Source organism: Gossypium arboreum, chromosome 6, assembly GCF_025698485.1.
Source record: "Gossypium arboreum isolate Shixiya-1 chromosome 6, ASM2569848v2, whole genome shotgun sequence".
NCBI classification, from domain to species: Eukaryota; Viridiplantae; Streptophyta; class Magnoliopsida; order Malvales; family Malvaceae; genus Gossypium; species Gossypium arboreum.
In genome coordinates, this window is record NC_069075.1 from 140,390,346 (window position 1) to 140,409,531 (window position 19,186).

General features: G+C 30.8%; 3 protein-coding genes and 2 long non-coding RNA genes across 5 annotated transcripts in view; 3 read left to right on the forward strand and 2 right to left on the reverse strand.

Moving 5' to 3' along the window:
* The window catches only part of LOC128293851 (uncharacterized), a 100,014-nt gene that overhangs the window by 59,958 nt on the left and 20,870 nt on the right, over nt 1–19,186 (forward strand). The gene's annotated exons all lie outside the window — the stretch shown is intronic.
* LOC128293850 (uncharacterized) lies at nt 4,085–4,604 on the reverse strand. The gene is made up of 2 exons (XR_008283964.1): nt 4,476–4,604; nt 4,085–4,355 (listed from the first exon to the last, which is right to left on the reverse strand). It is a non-coding gene; the product is annotated as an uncharacterized LOC128293850 (long non-coding RNA).
* On the forward strand, nt 4,661–6,547 carry LOC108455298 (uncharacterized). Its single transcript, XM_017753877.2, has 2 exons — nt 4,661–5,301; nt 5,446–6,547. The coding sequence occupies exons 1-2, from the start codon at nt 4,676–4,678 to the stop codon at nt 6,170–6,172; spliced, it is 1,353 nt and encodes a 450-aa protein (XP_017609366.2). The 5' UTR covers nt 4,661–4,675; the 3' UTR covers nt 6,173–6,547.
* LOC108483943 (ergosterol biosynthetic protein 28-like) lies at nt 13,213–18,757 on the forward strand. The gene is made up of 4 exons (XM_017787498.2): nt 13,213–13,439; nt 15,631–15,837; nt 16,577–16,625; nt 18,501–18,757. The coding sequence occupies exons 1-4, from the start codon at nt 13,325–13,327 to the stop codon at nt 18,622–18,624; spliced, it is 495 nt and encodes a 164-aa protein (XP_017642987.2). The 5' UTR covers nt 13,213–13,324; the 3' UTR covers nt 18,625–18,757.
* On the reverse strand, nt 16,753–18,614 carry LOC108483941 (protein IFH1-like). The gene is made up of 2 exons (XM_017787496.2): nt 18,476–18,614; nt 16,753–17,537 (listed from the first exon to the last, which is right to left on the reverse strand). The coding sequence occupies exon 2, from the start codon at nt 17,504–17,506 to the stop codon at nt 17,048–17,050; it is 459 nt and encodes a 152-aa protein (XP_017642985.1). The 5' UTR covers nt 17,507–17,537; nt 18,476–18,614; the 3' UTR covers nt 16,753–17,047.

Consider the following 19,186-nt stretch of genomic DNA (forward strand, 5'->3'; position numbering starts at 1 on the left):
TGTATTATGTACAACTATAAAGCTAGTTGGGTTAATTGTGAATTATATAGATCCACTATATTTAATGAAATCATTATTTGATTTAAATTCATCATTATGGGTTCCCCAACCATATTAATACCTTACCTTATGTCCCATCCCTTAATTAATTCATATATTTTATGTTTCTTTCAATTAGGGACAACAATGTAATATAACATGGGCGAAGTTAGAATAATTTTTTAGAGGGTTAACTGAAATTTTAATTTTTATATTCTATATTTTTATAATTTTTAAAGGATTAAACTATATTTTTATAATTTTAGAGGGCTAAAGTACAATTTTATCTTTATTAATTTAAAAATTTTAAAAAATTTAAAGAGCCTAAATAACAATTTTCCATTTCAGAGGAAGCCGGAGCCCTGCCAGTCCCTTAGATTCGGCTCTATAACATAATAAATCTTTGACATATGTTAAACATACATTGGTTATTGCTTTTATTTATTTATTTATATATCACAAGTATTTAAGTATAATCTATGTGTAATTATGAAACAAAAGTTGCATATTTTCATAACATTTATTTAATTACTTGTAAAAGTATAAAACATAATTTAATGACTTATAGAAACTTTATTTAAATTGTTGATTGAGCTTTAGCTCAATTGGCATAGGTATTGTTGTCAATATAAAAAGACGTGAGTTCGAGTACACTAAAACGCATTATTTTCCTATTTAGTTGTTAAAGTGCAATTTCGTTATATATTAATTTATAATTTCTCAATTTATAAAAGAACTCAATTGATTTTTTTAAGAGGCCAAAGCCTCGACTACCTCAAATTTGTAGGTAAATATTTAATTAATGAAAATTTATATTTACATGTATTATTAAAAAATTATGAATATAATTTCAATATTTTAATTTAATTATTTTATAAATTTAAAATGTAATTTAATATAAAATATTATCTTTTATGTTTAAACATATTTAAAGAAATAAAATTTTCTTATGTGTTATGGAGAGTACAAAACTAGTATATAATATATTTTTAACCTATTCGTTTATTATCTCACGAGCATGGGAGAAGAAATGCTACATATTAGAGGTGTTCATCAATGAGTAATTTAATTTGAGTTTTTATTTTTAACTTTATATTGGTCCGATTTGGTTTGCTTTACTATTTATTAATAATAAAAATATAAAAATATAAAATTATTTTTATACTTAAAATCAAACTGAAATATATTTTTATTATTTTAAAATAGAAAATGAGTTTTTAAATAAACTAGGGTTGAACTTTTTTTTTTACAAATGGATTCTGACCCATTTTGATCCATAAACATCTCAATAGTGTATCCATAGGGTAGATAAAGGTGTTGGTCTCACTTTGGTTAATTTAATATATAAAAAATTTACATACTGATACTAACAAATGGTTGGTTGTCTTGATGAGGCACATTGTACTGATAAGGGCAGACTCAAATTCAAACATTGAAAAATAATATTTAGATATAAATTTTAAACATAAATTATAAAATGAATATGGAGTAAAAAATATATTTTTGATTTTTTAAAATTAATAAAATTTATATCTAACTGTAATAAAAAATTTATGGTTGCCCTTTATAGGTCCCTCCTTTCCAAAAATAATAGAAAAATGAATTGTTTTGCCCACTGTCAAATTTATGATTTAACCTAGGAGTAGGAGACTTCATAACCCAAATTTTATTACTCCCAGGATGTACTTGAAAAAAAATGAAAAATTTCTTTTACAAAGGGAATGATTTAGGATGGTCTAAAAATTGAAAAAGATAAAATTGAATGACATTTTATATATTTAAAAAATTATTTACATTATATATTTGTTATGATATAATTAGAAATGATAGAACTTAAATCATTTGATGAATTTGGAATCGATTTATTTTGAATTGAGTAGAATTCTTTCTTTTGAAAAATAGACAAAGGGTGAGGTGATCTTTTTTGTTTTTTAATAGCGTGTATAAAATGGTTTTGATAATTGTTTATCCAATCCCGCCTTACTTAGTAATATAAAATTATTATTTTATTATATATATATAATAATTAAAAGATAAAAATAAAATAATGTATAAATATTTACTAGAATTTAAAATTTTCCTAAAAAATGAAGATAAATAAAAATAAGATGAGATGAGATTTGATGATTAAGCATGAGATATGTAATTTTATTGAATACTATTAAAGGAAAATCATTTGTAAGATAAGATGAGATTAGTGAATACTAAAATTGGGAAGATGACATGGGCAATGACAGATAGAGAACAACTCCCAACGCCCACGTGTCCGCACCATGAAATACTCCCTCTAAAATCAGCAATTAATAATCTCATCCAATAACCAGTAGATAAAATCAACCCCACCCAATTCCAGATCAGACGAACCCAAATCTTTCTATCAAAAACCCGGGTCCCAACTCATGAATCATAATCAAAAGTAATATTACGTTACGTAAATTAAATCTTAATTTTATTGGTATAAATATTTTTATTAATATTGGAAAACGTGATTTTAGATGTACTAAATTACATTATCATAATAGGATTAATAAAAAATTATACAGAAAACTCACTCTTTTTACCAAAAGGTAGAAACAAATGAGTTATTGATTGAAATTAACGGAAGTTTAAGTTTAACCCTAATTATATATATGGGTTTTTTAGATTTATTTTGGATTTAAATTTATTTTTATAGATTTTACCTAAAAATATGAAAAATATAAAAAACATTTTGTTATTTTATAAAAAAATTGTTTTTAATTATTTATTAATTAAATTAGTGTTCAATTGATTTATAACACAAATTCAATTAAATATTTAAATATAATATATAGTGAAGTATCTGAATTTAACATTTTATATTTACTTGGTACTTAAATAATTAATTTTTTGTGAATTTTTTATAACGAGTGACTTTAAATAAGTTTATCAACAATTAAATTAGTAATTTTAATGATTAATATTCTATATTTATATTTTCATAATATATTATAAGTTCTACTCATATCTATTTTTTTTATGTAAATCTTAAAATTACTCTTAACTTCTTTTTAACTTATAAACAAAATGATAAAGTGATTCAATACACTTAAACTTACGTCATTTTATATTAACAATAATATCAATATAAATCAAATTAATATTCATTCGATAAATTTGTTAATAAATTTAATCCCACTCAAGCATTTTGTTTTTGCATAGAAGAAGTGAGATTCCACGTAGGTGGTGAGAAATGAAAAGAGAAAGGAAGGATATTTTCGTCATACGACTTAAAAAATATGGAGCCTACAATTTTAGTTGGTCAGGTGAAAGGGATAGAGAGAGAAAGAGAAGGAGCTCCCCCACCTCATAAGATATTACGCTTTGGGAAAAATTCAAGAAAGGTCCCTATACTATACATTTTTGACAAATTTAATTTCTTTATTATAATTTCATCATTTTTAGTCCTATAATTCGGAATGTATATTTTTAATCAACAGATTAATTTCTTTTGTGAATTCCATCAAATAATCTAAGGTCCTTATTTTAAAACATATGTGACAGTCATATAGATATATATCTTGGTATTTCATGTATAATTGTACAATTATTTACCACTTTTTTTTTTTTAATATAAAAAATCCAAATATGCAAAAACTAAAGCTGAGCAAAAAAATAAAAAATTGACTCAATCGAGGTATTTAGAAGTTTTATAAAATACAAATTAAAAATTGTAGTTAATTTAAATTGAATTAAATTCTATTTTTATTTAATTTGTAATTCATTTTATTTTTATGCTATAAATATATATTATATTTAAAATAGTGAAAATAACTTAAAATTCTACATAAATTTAAAAAATCTCATATAACATTTATTGATTATTTTTATTTACTTGAAAATACTTTAAAGCTTTGCCAAATAATATTTAAAAGCATTAAAACAAAATTTATTTTTTCAAAATAAAGTCTAAAAATTCAAAATTAATATAGAAAATCGAGAACTAAACTGAACCAAATTATTATGGATGATTCAAAAATTCAAAAATCCAACCAAACAAAGCGAATATAACCCTTACAAAAAAAAAGTCAAAGAATATATATCATGTCATTACATGTTTAAAAAATAAATCATGTTAAATTATTTCACAGAATTCATGAAAAATAACATGGGGACTGAAAATAAATTTTTCGAAAATAGAAATGATCAAATTATAGTAGAGAGACTAAATCTAAAATAAATGCATAAAACAAGGACTTTATATGAAATTTGACCTTACCGTCAGCTTCCGTTCCATCCATTCTGGCAATTGACTCCAGCCTGTTGCCAGCTATCATCCATCTTCCCCAATCTGCCCCCTGTTTTTCCAAAAACTCATCTTTTAATCTCAAAAAAAAAATGTCACAAACCCTAAAAACAGAATTAAGAGAGATTTTAGAAGAAAACAACCAGACAACAATGAAGGCTATTTGGCTTACCACTGTTCCCATTTCCACTTTTCGAAACCCCATTCCCTTCTCGACTTCCCATGTAACCTCCATGCACAGTCTTCCATTTTCGCTTCAAGCTTAAAACCCTCTCTTTTCAATTTTTATCTGTGCGACAAGTATATAGAACTAATCATAGATTCAAGAGTGCGGGTTTTGACGAAGAAGGGCAAGAGCAAAGAGAAAAAAGAATGGACCCTTGCCCTTTCGTACGGCTTACAGTGGGGAATCTGGCATTGAAAGTACCAGTTGCGTCTAAACCGGCTCGGTCCGTTGTTCATCCATCGTGGTCGCCGTGTTTTTGCAAGATTAAGCTTAACAATTTCCCTTTACAAACCGCTGTTGTTCCGTACATTCCGTCGGAGAATCATTTCCCCGATAACCAACCACCATCTATTGCCGCTACTTTCCACCTGAGCAAAGCAGATATCGATAAACTCGCTGCGAAGTCGATATTTTCCGCTAAGCTTTCCCTTAAGATCGCTGTCTATACCGGTCGGAGCGGCGCTACTTGCGGGGTTAACTCCGGTCGTTTGTTAGGGAGAGTGTCGGTGCCTTTGGATCTGACGGGAACTGATTCTAGGGCTTGTGTTTTCCACAATGGCTGGATTTCAGTCGGGAAAGAAGGTAATAAAAATTCCTCCGCTCGGTTTCACTTGAATGTTAAAGCGGAACCCGACCGGAGATTCGTTTTTCAGTTCGACGGCGAGCCGGAATGTAGTCCTCAAGTGTTTCAGATCCGTGGAAATATCCGGCAACCCGTTTTCACTTGCAAGTTCAGTTTTCGAAATACCGGTGACCGGAATCAAAGATCTAGGTTAGTTACTAATTTTTGAATGCCAGACAGTACGGTACAGCAAAGTTAAAAAGTTTTAAAAAATGACAACTTTTTAACTTTTTACTGTTGAGTTAGTTTGTGATTTGCTTGTGGAGTAATTTTTTTCAGTTAAAAATCGTACAGGCCGTTACAGTCAGAGCCAAGTAGTTCTTGGAGTTGGTTAAGCTCGTTTGGGAGCGAAAGGGAAAGGCCAGGGAAAGAGCGAAAAGGATGGTCAATAACAGTCCACGACTTATCCGGCTCACCTGTAGCCGCCGCTTCAATGGTCACACCTTTCGTGGCTTCACCCGGTTCGGACCGAGTCAGCCGTTCTAATCCCGGTTCATGGCTTATTCTCCGTCCAGGAGATGGCACCTGGAAACCCTGGGGCCGTCTCGAAGCTTGGCGTGAACGTGGTTCTTCCGATGGACTCGGTTACCGCTTCGAGCTCATTCCCGACATGAGCGCATCGGCGGCTATCGTCTTGGCCGAATCAACGCTTAGCTCGAAGAAAGGCGGGAAGTTCGTCATCGACCTCGGCAGCAACAGTGGCGGAGGAGCTTCAAACTGGCGGAACACGCCGGTGAACGCGACGTCTCCGGCTTGTAGCCCGAGAAGCAGCGGGGATTACGGGTACGGACTATGGCCATTTTGCCTTTACAGAGGATTCGTAATGTCGGCTCGCGTGGAAGGAGAAGGCAAGTGTAGCAAACCCTGCGTGGAAGTTAGCGTGCAGCACGTGAACTGTACGGAAGATGCAGCTGCTTACGTGGCGTTAGCAGCTGCCGTTGATTTAAGTATCGATGCATGCCGGCTTTTCTCTCAACGGTTGAGAAAAGAGCTCAGTAATCCCCACGACATAGTTGTCTAATCCCCATTCCCTTTTTTTCCCTTAATGGATAGGTTTTAGTTTCCATGGTGGAAAGCAAGAGGTTTTTTACTTTTTTTAATTTACCTTTTTCCTTAAAAGAGATTTTTACTATTTAACCAAAAAAGCTTCAGTAATTTCCTCTTTTTTACCTCTAACTTTAAAAAAAAAAAAAACTGTACAGTGAAGTCAAGGGAAGCACGCTTTGTTTTTTTAACTGTGTGGCTTTTTTTTTTTTTTTTTTAATTATTATGGAAAAAACTATGTTTGTATTTGAACTAGAGTGTAAGGATAGATGATGTGCTGTAATGTCAATTTGTAGTTGGCGATTTTGTTTTATATATAATCTATGCTCTAATCCTGGTTTTATTTTTTTAATGATTGTTTATTTGTCTTTGATTACAAAACAAGGGCCAATGGTGGGAGTGCACGTTACTGCTGTTTTACTATATTATAATTGAAGAATGGGTGATGTGTGCTGTAATCCGCTTTCATTAGTGTGTAGGCATAGAGAAGAGAGGTAGAGTTTTAAGAGTTGCTAATAGGGGGCAGGGATACGTACAGAACATTTTTGTGGAGGGTCCAAATGAGATTTTGACAGTGTATTAATTTATGTTTTTCCAATTTCTATATGGGTTTTAAAGTAATTCTATCATTTTTGGGGTTAAGGCTAGCCACTAGGGATATGGTGGAATTGGATAGGGTGAATGTTGCCGAATCACTATAATATTCATGGGATAGTGGGATGCATCCATCCTATTCTATCTCATTCTAATTTAATTTTGTTATTAATATTTTTAAAATCAAATTAAATATTTTTAAACATGAAATGTATTATTTTTATAGTACATTATTACAGTTTTATTATTATAATAATTATATATACAAGAGTAAAATGATACAGGGTAGGGGAAACAATTATTTTAACCTTTTCATTTTCACTATTCAAAAATAGTTCATTGTGTGTTTTGATTTGTATGGAGTGATGGTTAAAATGATTGGCATGAGTTTTACCTCTTATATTATATCACAAAAAGGAAATTAGAAAGCATGCTATGTTTCACTAAAATCATGGTTTTGTTATGACTTAAATCATTCTCATTTTAGGGTCTAAAGGGGTGTTTTAAGAGCAGAGGTTTCTTAGGAAGGCTGGATAGGTGTATATATATGTGTAATATGAAGGTAAGAGCTGAAAATGGAAAGTGGTAGGACCTGGATTTGGTGGCACCTGCCTGCCTACTTACAAATGGGTCCGATTGAGTTTTTTTTTTTTTTTGTGGACCAATATGAGGACCATGACCTTACCCTTCAAAACTTGAAACAGGGGAAGGGACGTCAAAGGAGGTCAGAGAAGCATGTGGATGCTATGCTCTGCACGACACACTGGCACTGCACATAAAATGGTTCAAAGTCCTTTCTAGTGTGTAAAACCAAATGGTCAAAAAGGGTTTTGTTATATATTTAATAAAAATATGAGGGGGGTAGAGTGTTATGTGCGTGGGAAAGGGGGTGAGAGAGAAATAAGATTAATAGAGTAAATGAAAAGTGTCAGCCTTTGTTGGAAAGTGAAAGGGTTGTTAAGTTAAACAATGGTAGCGTGGTGGGGGTGAAAGCCCAAAAAAACGTTGGTGAGAGCGTGGTGGGGATGAGCATCACTATCACATGACGTGGTGTGGTACCATGGGGGAGAATTGGGAACCAGTGGTCCACCCCACCCTACATCCAGCACACTGTTTTCGCCTATGAAATTTGGAGCTCCTTAACATGCTCTTTTGCCTCACTCCTCCGCCCACAAATGGTTTATGTTCCAAGTTTCCACCTCATTTTAGTAATTTCAATGGAAAAGAATTGGTTTTTCTTTTTTTTGGAGTCTCAACTTCGAATATTACTTCTACATTTCGGTTTCATCCTTGAGTTAGTGTTTGAGCTCAATAATTATTCTCACAGTTGAGTTTGAATATTTTTGGGTTGAAGCTAGTTTTTGATATTATTTTAAAAATTCTAAAATTTAAGTTTTAATATGAGAATAATTATTAAGTTTAAGAATTAATTTAAACAAGACAAAATTTAAACTCTAATGTGAGGACAAATTTAAGGATGACAATGGAGCGAGACAAAAGCGAATGTTATAAAATTCACCACTGCTCCACAGTTAGCATCCTCTATTCCACCACCCGTCTCACTCTCATAATTGAGTTGGTACTTAGTTAACTAGTGATACCAACTCAATTAAATATTTAAAAATTTAATATATAGTATAAATAAGTATATATGTCTAATTTATAACCATAACTGTGTAATTTTTAAAAAAAACTTCACTCCGAATTGATAATTTTATAATAAAAAAAACTCTAATTTAATCACACCACCAATGAAGCTTTGATCTTATTGGTAAAAGTTAAGATCCTAGGTCATTGAATATCCGCTTTGAGTCTCACTATACATAATTACCATGTGCGGACTTTCTATCTCACCATATATAATTATTATGAGTGATTTGTATTAACTTGATTCTATTTTATAGTTGCTAAAATATATATATATATATATATATATATATATAATTGCAATATACTTATAATTGCACTATAGTCAGACTTTCTATAACTACTTACTTTGATAATGTCTTTTCATTTATAACATCAACAATTAAAAACTACAAAATATATTTTTTATTAAATTAATTTTCTATAACATATTCATATTTTAAAAATGTATAACAACTCCCTCTATGTAATATTTAAAATTTTAAGAGATTATTATAAAAGATTAATATTTATATTTGTTAACTCCCTTAACTCCAATTTAATTACTTTTTGGGTGTTTTTTATTTATTTTCTCCAAGGATTTTAATATGGCTAGTGGGAATTAGTGAGGATTGAATTTGACCATTTTAGGATTTATGAAATTATTTATTCATTTATTATGGTGTAAATGATGGTTTACATTTTTTTTAGCACATTCATATCTTATATCTACTAATGATATTATCAATTATTTTTTTCAAGTTGCAATCATGACTTTACCAATGGAGCATGCACCCATCATTGCTGCTTCAATCCACATTATTTAACCACTATTTCTCATTTTCATGAAATTGTTGTTACTTTCTGTTTGTTTATACACTATTATTTGGTATATTGTGACTAAAAACTAAAAATTAAGTTAAAACGGTAGATTTAATTTTAATTCGATCAGTATAAATATTATTATAAATATAAGAAGATATGAGTTTGATTGTCTTTGAAACATATTATCCTCTTATTTATGGGTTAAGAAAATGTTATTGGTAGTTTTAAGTATTATGTCAAGCAAGATAGATATGATTAAAACCTATAAAAATTATTAAAAATTAAATTAAAAACAAAAATAAATAAAACACCTATTATTATTCTAATTTTGTTTTTGTTTTTGTTTTATTTTCAATGATAATACCTAATAATAATAATCCTTAGTTTATGATTATAAATAAAAATATCTTTAATGAATTTTAAAACACAACATATACTAAGAAATGGAATGAATAATTCGATTATTAAAAAATATATAATGATAAATTTAATTTTAATATCTACATTTTTTATCAATTTGGTCATTATTATTTTTATTAAATGTAGTTATTAATCTCTCAAAATATTTAAATTGCTCTTCTTTAACAAGAATGTTGATTAAAATATTAAATTTTTAACGATATTGGTATGACAACTTGTGTGGTGATTCACATGCAGTTCATGCTAATATGACACTATTTGTCTTATATGTCACGGTAAAAACTAATTTAAAATTATAAAAATATTCAAAAAATAAAAACAAATGCAGAATTCAAAATAAAAAAAATATTCATAAAAATTAAAAAAAATAGCATGACGTACACGTGAATTGCTATGTAGGCTGCCATGTTAAAAAAAGTTTAACATTTTAGTTAGCATTTCTATTAAAAGAGCAACATATTGATTCCTTTTAAAAAATGTTAATGGTCAAGTTTAATTCTTTTTAAAATGTTGATGACCTTATTTAACTAAAAAATAATATATAAAATATATATTTTTAAAATTTTAAGCGATGACGTGATACAATATCAAAATATCATATCATGATACATTAAAAAAATACCATATTTCTAGACTAATATGTACCAAAAATAACTAAGTACCAATAAGAAAAATTATCAAATTTAGGGATCAAATAATACATTAACCCTTTTCATAAAAGAACATTCTAGAGAAAACCAGATGGATAGAAATAAAGAAATTGGGACATTATATGTTTAGATGTCTCATTCATAATATTTGGTGAAAAATCATAATCAAAATATTATGTTTGGGTCGTCGGATATTCCTAATCTTATTTCATTTTCCCCATTATAGCTTTGTAGACCCCAAAATAAATATCAACTAATGACGTTAGTAATGACGTTTAGTCATTATGTACCCAAATTGTCCTTTTGAGGTTTTCTCCTTTGTTATATATATATATATTTTTAATTTTTTAAAATATTTATCAAAATTTTAAAGCCATTTCATATCGAAGACGAGGATCGAAGCCTTGACTAATGGTTAATATAGAAAAGACTTTTACTATTTCATTTAATTCCCATAACTAAATTTTAAAATGTCTTAATAAAATTTTAAAGGTTTTTTTTTTTTGTTAGCTTGAGGTTAAATGCTAACTCGTGTTTTAGATGGAGTATATTTATAATACAAAGACTAAATTTTTAAATAATTATGTATTTAGTGTATGAACAATTTAGATTTAACGCGTTGAAAAATAGTTTTATTATTATTATTTTTCAAAATGCTAGCATTCATTACGAAAAAACTGTTAATAAGTTTGAAGGTTGGGTACCTAAGTCAATAGACAAGTCTTATATAAAGAAAGTTAAGCAATCCAATCACAAGTCATAATACAATTCCTAGAAGTGACTAAAAAAGAAATGTCCGCCATGAAAACCGGAGGATTCCCAAGGGTAGTCGATGCATAGCTTGTCGTCAAATTCCAAGATACCTCGTTGCATGATGATCGTGGATTAGCTTAGAGCCAAGCGTCAATGCATAGACTTTAGCCGCCAATTCCGAAGAGGAATATATTAGTGCGCTGGCGCCAACAATTACACTTCTAAGATGGTTGCGAACAAAAGCCACTATTCTAGCTTTGGATGAAGCAGAAGAGAACGTTGCATCACAGTTAATATGTACTTTGCCAAGCGTCAATGCATAAGGCTTTAGCCACCAACACCAAAAAGGAATATATTAGCGTGATGGCTCCAATAATTACACTTCTAAGATGGTTGCGTACAAGAGCCACTATTCCCGCTTTGGATGAAGCAAATTAAAGACAACGCTACATCACAGTTAATATGTACTGCACCTTCTGGTGGAAGGAGGATCCAAGTTGAGTCTCGAGAGGATGGAATCAGAGTCAGAGGTTGATTTTTTGATAGAAAGGAGGAGTAACTTTGGAGTGCTTCATTCCACACTTGGATTGGTCCTTTGGTTTTCCTTTGATAATGAATTGAAACCCACCATTGGGCAAAAGATGGAAACCTCACTGGATTAAGATCATAATGGAAGGGTGAAGCTTGCTAAGTTGCTCGGGTTGGAGGATCAAAGGAGAGAATGTGCTCTAACAAATCTGAATGGTCGTTGCATTTAGTGGCAAAGCCAAAGGGGCAGGCAAGGTCTATCTTGGTTAAATAAGAAATTTTTCCTTTAGTCCTCCTAAAATATAAATAATTTAAATGGGTAAACTATTAAAATAATAACTTTTGTTTGATTCAGGTTATATTTTAGTCACTTATGTTTGAAATGTTACGTTTTAGTCACTTATGTTATCATGTTGTAGCATTTTAGTCACTGAGCCGTTAATTTCTATTAACGGTGTAACGGTAAGTTGACTTGGCACGTTTCAATTGAAAATTTTAAGTTAAATTCCATAACTGGTCCCTATATTTTTTTTTTATTTTGAGCAAATTATTATTTTTCTTTTTTTTTCTTTATTTTTCATTCTCTTCTACTTCTCCCCCTGTTTTCTTTTAACGTAGTTTTTCTAAATTTTCTATTTGTTAAAACTAGTTCACAAGCTCACCTCACTCGAAAGAATTAAATTATTCAAAAAATAAAAGTATAAAGACTAATTTTAACAAATGAAAAACATAGAAAAACTACGTTAAAATAAATTGAGAATGGAAGAGATTGAAAAAAAAGAAAAAAATGAAAGCTAAAAGAACGTAAAGAAAAAAATTAATTTGATCAAAATAAAAAAATAAGGGAACCAATTGTATAAATTAACTTAAAATTTTTGTTTGAAATGATTATTTAACGTGCCACATATTACACTGTTAACGACAATTAATGACTTAGTGACTAAAATGTTACAACATCATAACGTGATTAAAACGTAACATTTCAAACATAAGTAACTAAAATGTAAATTGAGCTAAATAAAAAATTTAACCAATTTAAATTAAGTTTTTAACTTTTGAATAAATGGAAAATTTTCATTTCTAGTCCCCTTAAAATATAGATAATGTGATTTAAGCATTTTAATGAAAAAAATTTAACATTGGTCCCTAAATCTTTTTTATAATTTTATCTTGACCCCTAAATAAAATTTATGACTTTGTCCTGCCTACGTCTTGGGTAGGAGGCCGAGAAACTTCGATGTCTCGCTACAAGATTTTCGTTGGGGAGCACTTTTAGGCTCCAAATTGTGCCCCATTCTTTTTTCTTTTCTTTTTTTTTACCTACAATTAGAGCATGAGACATATTTCGCGGAATTGTCATGAGATAGACGAAGAAAGTGATTACCCGATTGGATGATAACATGGTCATGTTTCGTGTAGTATCAAATAAGAGAATATTCTTAAAATTTTATTTTCGTATTTTACATATGCCAAATGCTAAGCTGATTCAATGACCTGATTGATAAAATATTAATATTTTAAGGATTAAAAAAAAAATTTGAAGTTTAGACTAATTTAAAATCTAATCAGTAGTTTAGAGACCTCTAATATAATTACTCCATGCTATAAATATACTGATTTTCCCGTGTTGAACTGCTATTAGTAAAAAAAAAAAGCCAATTAGCTCAGTCACCATCCAAAAAGTGTGTAACTTTGAACTGGATCTACAAAATCCAGTTGAAGTGTTAAAGAAGATGAAAGCATTGGGGTGGTGGTTAATGCTTGTGGGTTCACTTCGATTAGCCTCCGTTTGGTTCGGCTTCTTCGATATCTGGGCTCTTCGTCTCGCTGTTTTCTCCAGCACTTCCAGTAAAACTTTCTTTCTCTGTTTTCTTCATTTTATTAAATATTTCCTTTTTGATGTTTGGTTTTCTGTGAATTTGATGATACATTTTACGAAATGGTCACTAACTCCGACAATAACAAATCTTTTTAATTTTTAAACAAAAGGAAGAAACTTTGTTTTTGTAAGCCATGGAGAGACAATGTGCTGTTCTTGTGTGCGTGCCAAGTGTTTGTTTGTCTGTTTAAGTTAGATAAAGGTAGCTTCAAATACCCAGATTAAAAAATATGGGGAAAAAAAGTGTAATTTGGAATCCCAGTGTTTAGAGATTTTGATGATTCTTATAGGGAAAAATGGGAAAAAAAATTAGTTAATGTGCCAATTTGGTATTTAGCTTAAATTAATGTAATATGTTTGCTTCTTTGAATCTATTATATAAGATTTTTTAGTTCTTTCTTCTAGGGGTGTATTGGATTTGTTGGTTTTTTATTCGATTTATCGTTTTATTTGCATTGAATTTGAGATTCTTGCTTGATAGTCCAATGCTGATTATGGATCTTGAAATTTGTCTTGGTTGATGAGAAGGAATGAGGGTTGAGGAGAGTGCAAGATTCATATTTGTACCTTAGTCAAAGTAGCAAAACCAAGAATGATATGGATTTGAAATGTATTAATTCGTAAAAATGTGGACAAATCTAGAATTATAAGGGAATGGTGGATGAATTTGGTAAGCATGCAATGGATTTTGGTGGCGCCATTGTCCAAGAAAGATTTTAGATGTATGAAATGGAGTAAACAAACATAAAAGAGATTTGGGGTATCTGAGAATTTTATTGTAGCTTCAATTATGGTTCTTTTAAGTGCATGTATAAGCTCTTAGTTGAAGAGAAGACGATGTTGGCAGCAAAGGGGTCACTGGTGGTTTCAAAGAAGGAAATTTAGTGATGAGGATGCAAAGTTTGATTCAAGTTTGAACACATGGTGGAACTATTAAATCATGGATCTTTAAAAGGAATCGGTTTGGCGCAGAAGGTTTCTGAGCTCAAGAAAGATGTGGAAATTTGGATTTTGACTAATGTCAGAAAAGTTAATACTTGGAGTATAATGTGAAAATGTTCTTGGTCCTTTAATGGTCTTTAGGGGCATGCATGTACGGTTTTCACTTTCAATTGTATGATATGTTATAGCTAAAGGGAAAAAGATGGAGGGTTACCTAAAATTTAAGTTAATACAAAGCACTTCTTATGGAAGCATGTCATTAATGGCTTGAGCAGGATCTTTTGTGCATGTAATGCAATGGGGAAACTATTTTAGGGATAAAAGGGTTTTTCATGAAAAAAACCCTAAAGCTATGTTTTGATGATATATTTTACCTTCCCAAGTTAATTCGGTAAAAATACCTTGGGGGCCCTTGTACTAGGTGTCAAATTGTATTTTGCCCCCTCTACTAAAAAAATGGGCAAATTAGTCCCTGTACATTATATCAAAGAGCAAACTGGTTCTTTCTATTAGAAAATTCATTCATTTTTACTATTAAAAATCAGTATGGCTAACAGAATAATCAAATAGTAATTTGTGGCATGCCATATGTGTCTCATGCTGACATACAAATACTAGTTTTTAACGATAGAAATGGATAAAATTTTTAACAGAAGGGCCAATTTACTCTTTGATCTAATGTTTAAGGATTAATTTGCCTACTTTTTTAGTAGAGAGGGCAAAATGCAACCAATTCCTAGTACAAGAGCCTCCATGGTACTTTTACCAATTATTTCTTATTGATGATATCAAGTATATGTTTCAAACAAAATAAAGGAGTTTGGAATTGAAATCCTCTAAATAGGTAGCTTTACTTTTGCTGCTAAAAAGCTCTAAATTCTTTTAAATTTCTTCAACTTCATATCTGGAGGGAGTGAACAGAACATATGATTATCTAACCGTGAGATATCAAAATTAGTCAGCTATGGCATCATTGCATCGATATGTTTCCTTATACATTCTGTTCCTATTAATAAAATTGCTAACTCTCTTGCAGTATGTACAAGCGAAAGCAGTTTCATTTCTTTTTTGGCTAATAGAACAGCCTTTGCAAATAATGTAACAATAAGCTGTTCTGCTTTTCTGTCTCAGGGTTCAATTAGTTTCTTGTTGAGGAATAGTAAGTTTTTTGAGATCTTGATAATTGGTTTTCCATTTTGTTTCTAATGATATATGCAGTGACTGAAGTTCATGGGAGGACATTTGGAGTTTGGACACTTTTGACTTGTACTCTCTGCTTCGTATGCGCATTCAACTTAGAAAACAAGCCACTATACTTGGTGACATTTTTGTCATTCATCTATGCCTTTGGTCACTTTTTGACTGAATACCTTTTCTATCACACAATGGCCCTCTCAAATTTGACAACTGTTGGCATATTTGCAGGTATATTGTTCATGAGACTTATGAGAGTAAACATGCCAAGGCACTGCTTTTACATAAAGTTTTTGGTAAAAGTATCATGGAGGCCCTAGTATTAGGAGTTAGATTGCATTTTATCCCCTCTACTCAAAAAATGGGCAAATTAGTTCCTGTACATTAAATAAACAAGCAAACTGGTCATTTATGTAAAAATTTTCATCTATTTATCTTATTAAAAACTAGCGTAGTTGACGAAATAACCAAACAATGATACGTGACATGTATCTCATGATAATATACAGGGACGGATTTTTAACAATAGAAATGGATGAAAATTTTAATAGAAGGACCAGTTTCCTCTTTAATCTAATATACATGGACTAGTTTGTCAATTTTATGAGTAGAGGGGGCAAAATGCAATCCCGAAGGGGCCTCCATAGTACATCTACCAAAGTTTTTCCATTTAAGTTGCTGAAAATTTTCCTTTATAAAACAGACTTGAAATGATAAAATATATGTTTGCCAAAGATCTCATATTTTTTATACTTATTGGCATGAACATCTTTAGCAGAAATCTCAATTTGCCTTAATGATATTTTTTCTTCATTTTAGAATTATTTTGGTTCATCAAACACGATGATTTGGTTTAAAATATTTTGGGTAATCATTTGCCACGGGACTCTGACTACTATACAACTAAGCGGAAGTTGCCATTTTTGCCTTATAACTAATTATGTTTTCTTTTTTCTATTCTGGAAATCAGGGACATCGATTATATGGATGCTTTTACAGTGGAATGCACATCAACAGAGGCATGTTAAGCATCCCTGAACCTGAATTTATATTCACTTTTAGTTACTTATGGACATTGATTTTATGTTCTCGATCAATACTTACTGATAAAGAGCTGTTTAAAAACTAGATTGATACATGCATTGATTCTTATAAGGATGCATGCATTGAACTGATACTGTTACAAGTTATATAATCTTTTTTGATACAACTCCAAATATGGTTTGTTTTCTTCCTGATTATATAATCTTTGACATATTTCTTTAACAGTGATGAGTTAATGCAAAAACACTTTGTACAGTTCCTATAAAGAATCTAAAGACCCAATTCTTACAACACCTAGTTTCCCACTCGGTGTTAGTGATAGAGCTAAGATGGTAAGCCACCAAGTTTCTCAATAACACCTCTTTGCTCATCATCTTCATCAATCTTGTGCTGCTCGTCAACTTCTCATGGATTGATCTTCCAATAAACTCAAATCTTCAAGTTGGTTTTCCTTATCTTTATCTTCTTCATCAATGAAATCCTCAACTTCCTCACTTTCTTCCCCTTCCGTTTTCTCTTGATCATGTCCGTCGATCTCATCGTCCCCACCCCCTCTTCCATCATCTTCACTTTCCTCGACTTTACCTTCCTCCACCTCTTCTTCCATTTCTTCATTGATATCCGCAGATGATGACCCTTCCCCTTGAGGATCAAGGTCTTTCCTCCCAAGTTTTACGATTGCATGGCTGTGCTCGGTTGTCACCGTTTGGAAAATCCCACTTCCCTTGTTATTGTAACTGTTCCTAGCTTGGTTGAACAACCAAATGCAAAGTGCAACCAAGGCACATATTTGAAGCACATGTTTTACTTTGAACCCTTTATACCTCTGGTTTCTACTAGGTGCTTGCTTTAGCATGGTGAACCCCTTGAATTACAAACCTTAATATCTGTCAAAGAACGATCAACAATTAGATAAAGACACTACAAAACTCTATATGTTTAATCCCCTATTGTTCATAACAAGAAATTTAACTTTTGATACACAAAATGTTTGTTCTTTTTTCTATAGGGTTTAACAACTATGATAGGGTAAAAGGTTCACAAGGGAAGCATGAATAGGGCTAGGGGATGTCATGGTTTTGACAAAAAAGATTAATTTCAAAAGGGTAGATTGTTGCCTCACTCTAAAAAGAAAGATCTCATTTCATTAATGAAACCTTATCTCCACATGAAATGTGGCTAATTGGTATTTGTGAACTAAATTACTCATTGTCGAGACTTGTTTGGAATAATGGTTAAAGCTTCTCTTTAGCACTTGAATGACACAATTTCAAACATTATCATTTCCTTTGTCGCCCCCTAATATTGTAATGATAAGTTTCATGCTCTACATTCAAAGGATCTATTTGAAAACTTTTGTTTTCAAATTGGAAGATACACACTTAAATGTGCTCTTGAAACAACTACTTAGAAATTATTACAACAGCAATAATGCCAATTAAGCTAGTAGTTCATTGGCTAGCTCATTTTATTTTTAGTAATATGAATATTCAAAGAAACATCTTTGAATTAAAACCTAACTAGGGAAGTGTAACTCCCTTTTCTCTATGGGGGCCATAATGAAAACAACAGTGAAAAAACCATGGTAAACCCTTTTTTTCTCAGACAAATCCTCCTCAGAATTCAACTTAAAATCAGACAAAACCCATTTAAATTTGAGGCAGAAAACTCATAAAACATACTACAGGTCAGAGAATAAAGGTGAGAAAAAGAAAAGATACCCTCTAGAAAAGGCAGATCCTTATATATATATATAAATAAAAACTTGTAAAGGAGTAAAAAACGATATATTTTTTATGTAACCTGGAATCTTGGGTTCACTTACGTCCAAGAAAAATGTGTACTTCCAGTTTCAAAAGGCAGCAGCAGCAGCAGCGGCAGCAACAGCAACAGTCATATTTTCTAAAACAAATCTTTGTCCAAGGAAATGGTAAGATAGGAAGAGTGTGGAGGGCACGATGGATTAGCCATTGAAACAACTACTTTTGGGGTTTAGGGTTTTAAAGTTTAGCTTATCAAAGAGAGACAAAAGGGATGAGGAGTGAAGGCTGAAAACACACACTGAAACAGAGAAACTATCACATGGATGTCAATTGTTTCATTCATTGGCCTTACCTTCATGTGTGGGTATGGTTTGGTGGTGTGGGGTTTCATCATATTCATGACTATTGATAAGTATATATTATCTTGGTAAAAGTATTTTGCAGGTTCTATGCTAGGAGTTAAATTATATTTTGCTTTTTTTATTTTAAAAAATGGATAAATTAATCTTTGTATGTTTGATTAGAGAGTAAACTAGTTTTTTATAAAATCCTGTTTTAACTGTTAAAAATTGGTCTTGCACATTAATATACATGGTACACGACGTAGCATTATCTGATTATTCCATCAATTATATCATCTTTTAATAATACAAACGGATAAAATTTTAATAAGAAGGACCAGTTTACTCTTTGATTTAATTTATAGGGACTAATTTACTCATTTATTAAGTAAAGAAAATAAAATTTAATCTGACTCGTAATATAGGGTTGTT

What these genes read in the sequence shown, in the direction of transcription:
- LOC108455298 (XM_017753877.2), top strand. Translation starts at nt 4,676, where the DNA reads ATGGACCCTTGCCCTTTCGTACGGCTTACAGTGGGGAATCTGGCATTG. An exon ending in GACCGGAATCAAAGATCTAG is followed by an intron (nt 5,302 to 5,445) that starts GTTAGTTACTAA and finishes AAAATCGTACAG; the next exon opens with GCCGTTACAGTCAGAGCCAA.
- LOC108483941 (XM_017787496.2), bottom strand. Translation starts at nt 17,506, where the DNA reads ATGCTAAAGCAAGCACCTAGTAGAAACCAGAGGTATAAAGGGTTCAAA.
- LOC108483943 (XM_017787498.2), top strand. Translation starts at nt 13,325, where the DNA reads ATGAAAGCATTGGGGTGGTGGTTAATGCTTGTGGGTTCACTTCGATTA. An exon ending in TGTTTTCTCCAGCACTTCCA is followed by an intron (nt 13,440 to 15,630) that starts GTAAAACTTTCT and finishes TGATATATGCAG; the next exon opens with TGACTGAAGTTCATGGGAGG. An exon ending in AACTGTTGGCATATTTGCAG is followed by an intron (nt 15,838 to 16,576) that starts GTATATTGTTCA and finishes TCTGGAAATCAG; the next exon opens with GGACATCGATTATATGGATG.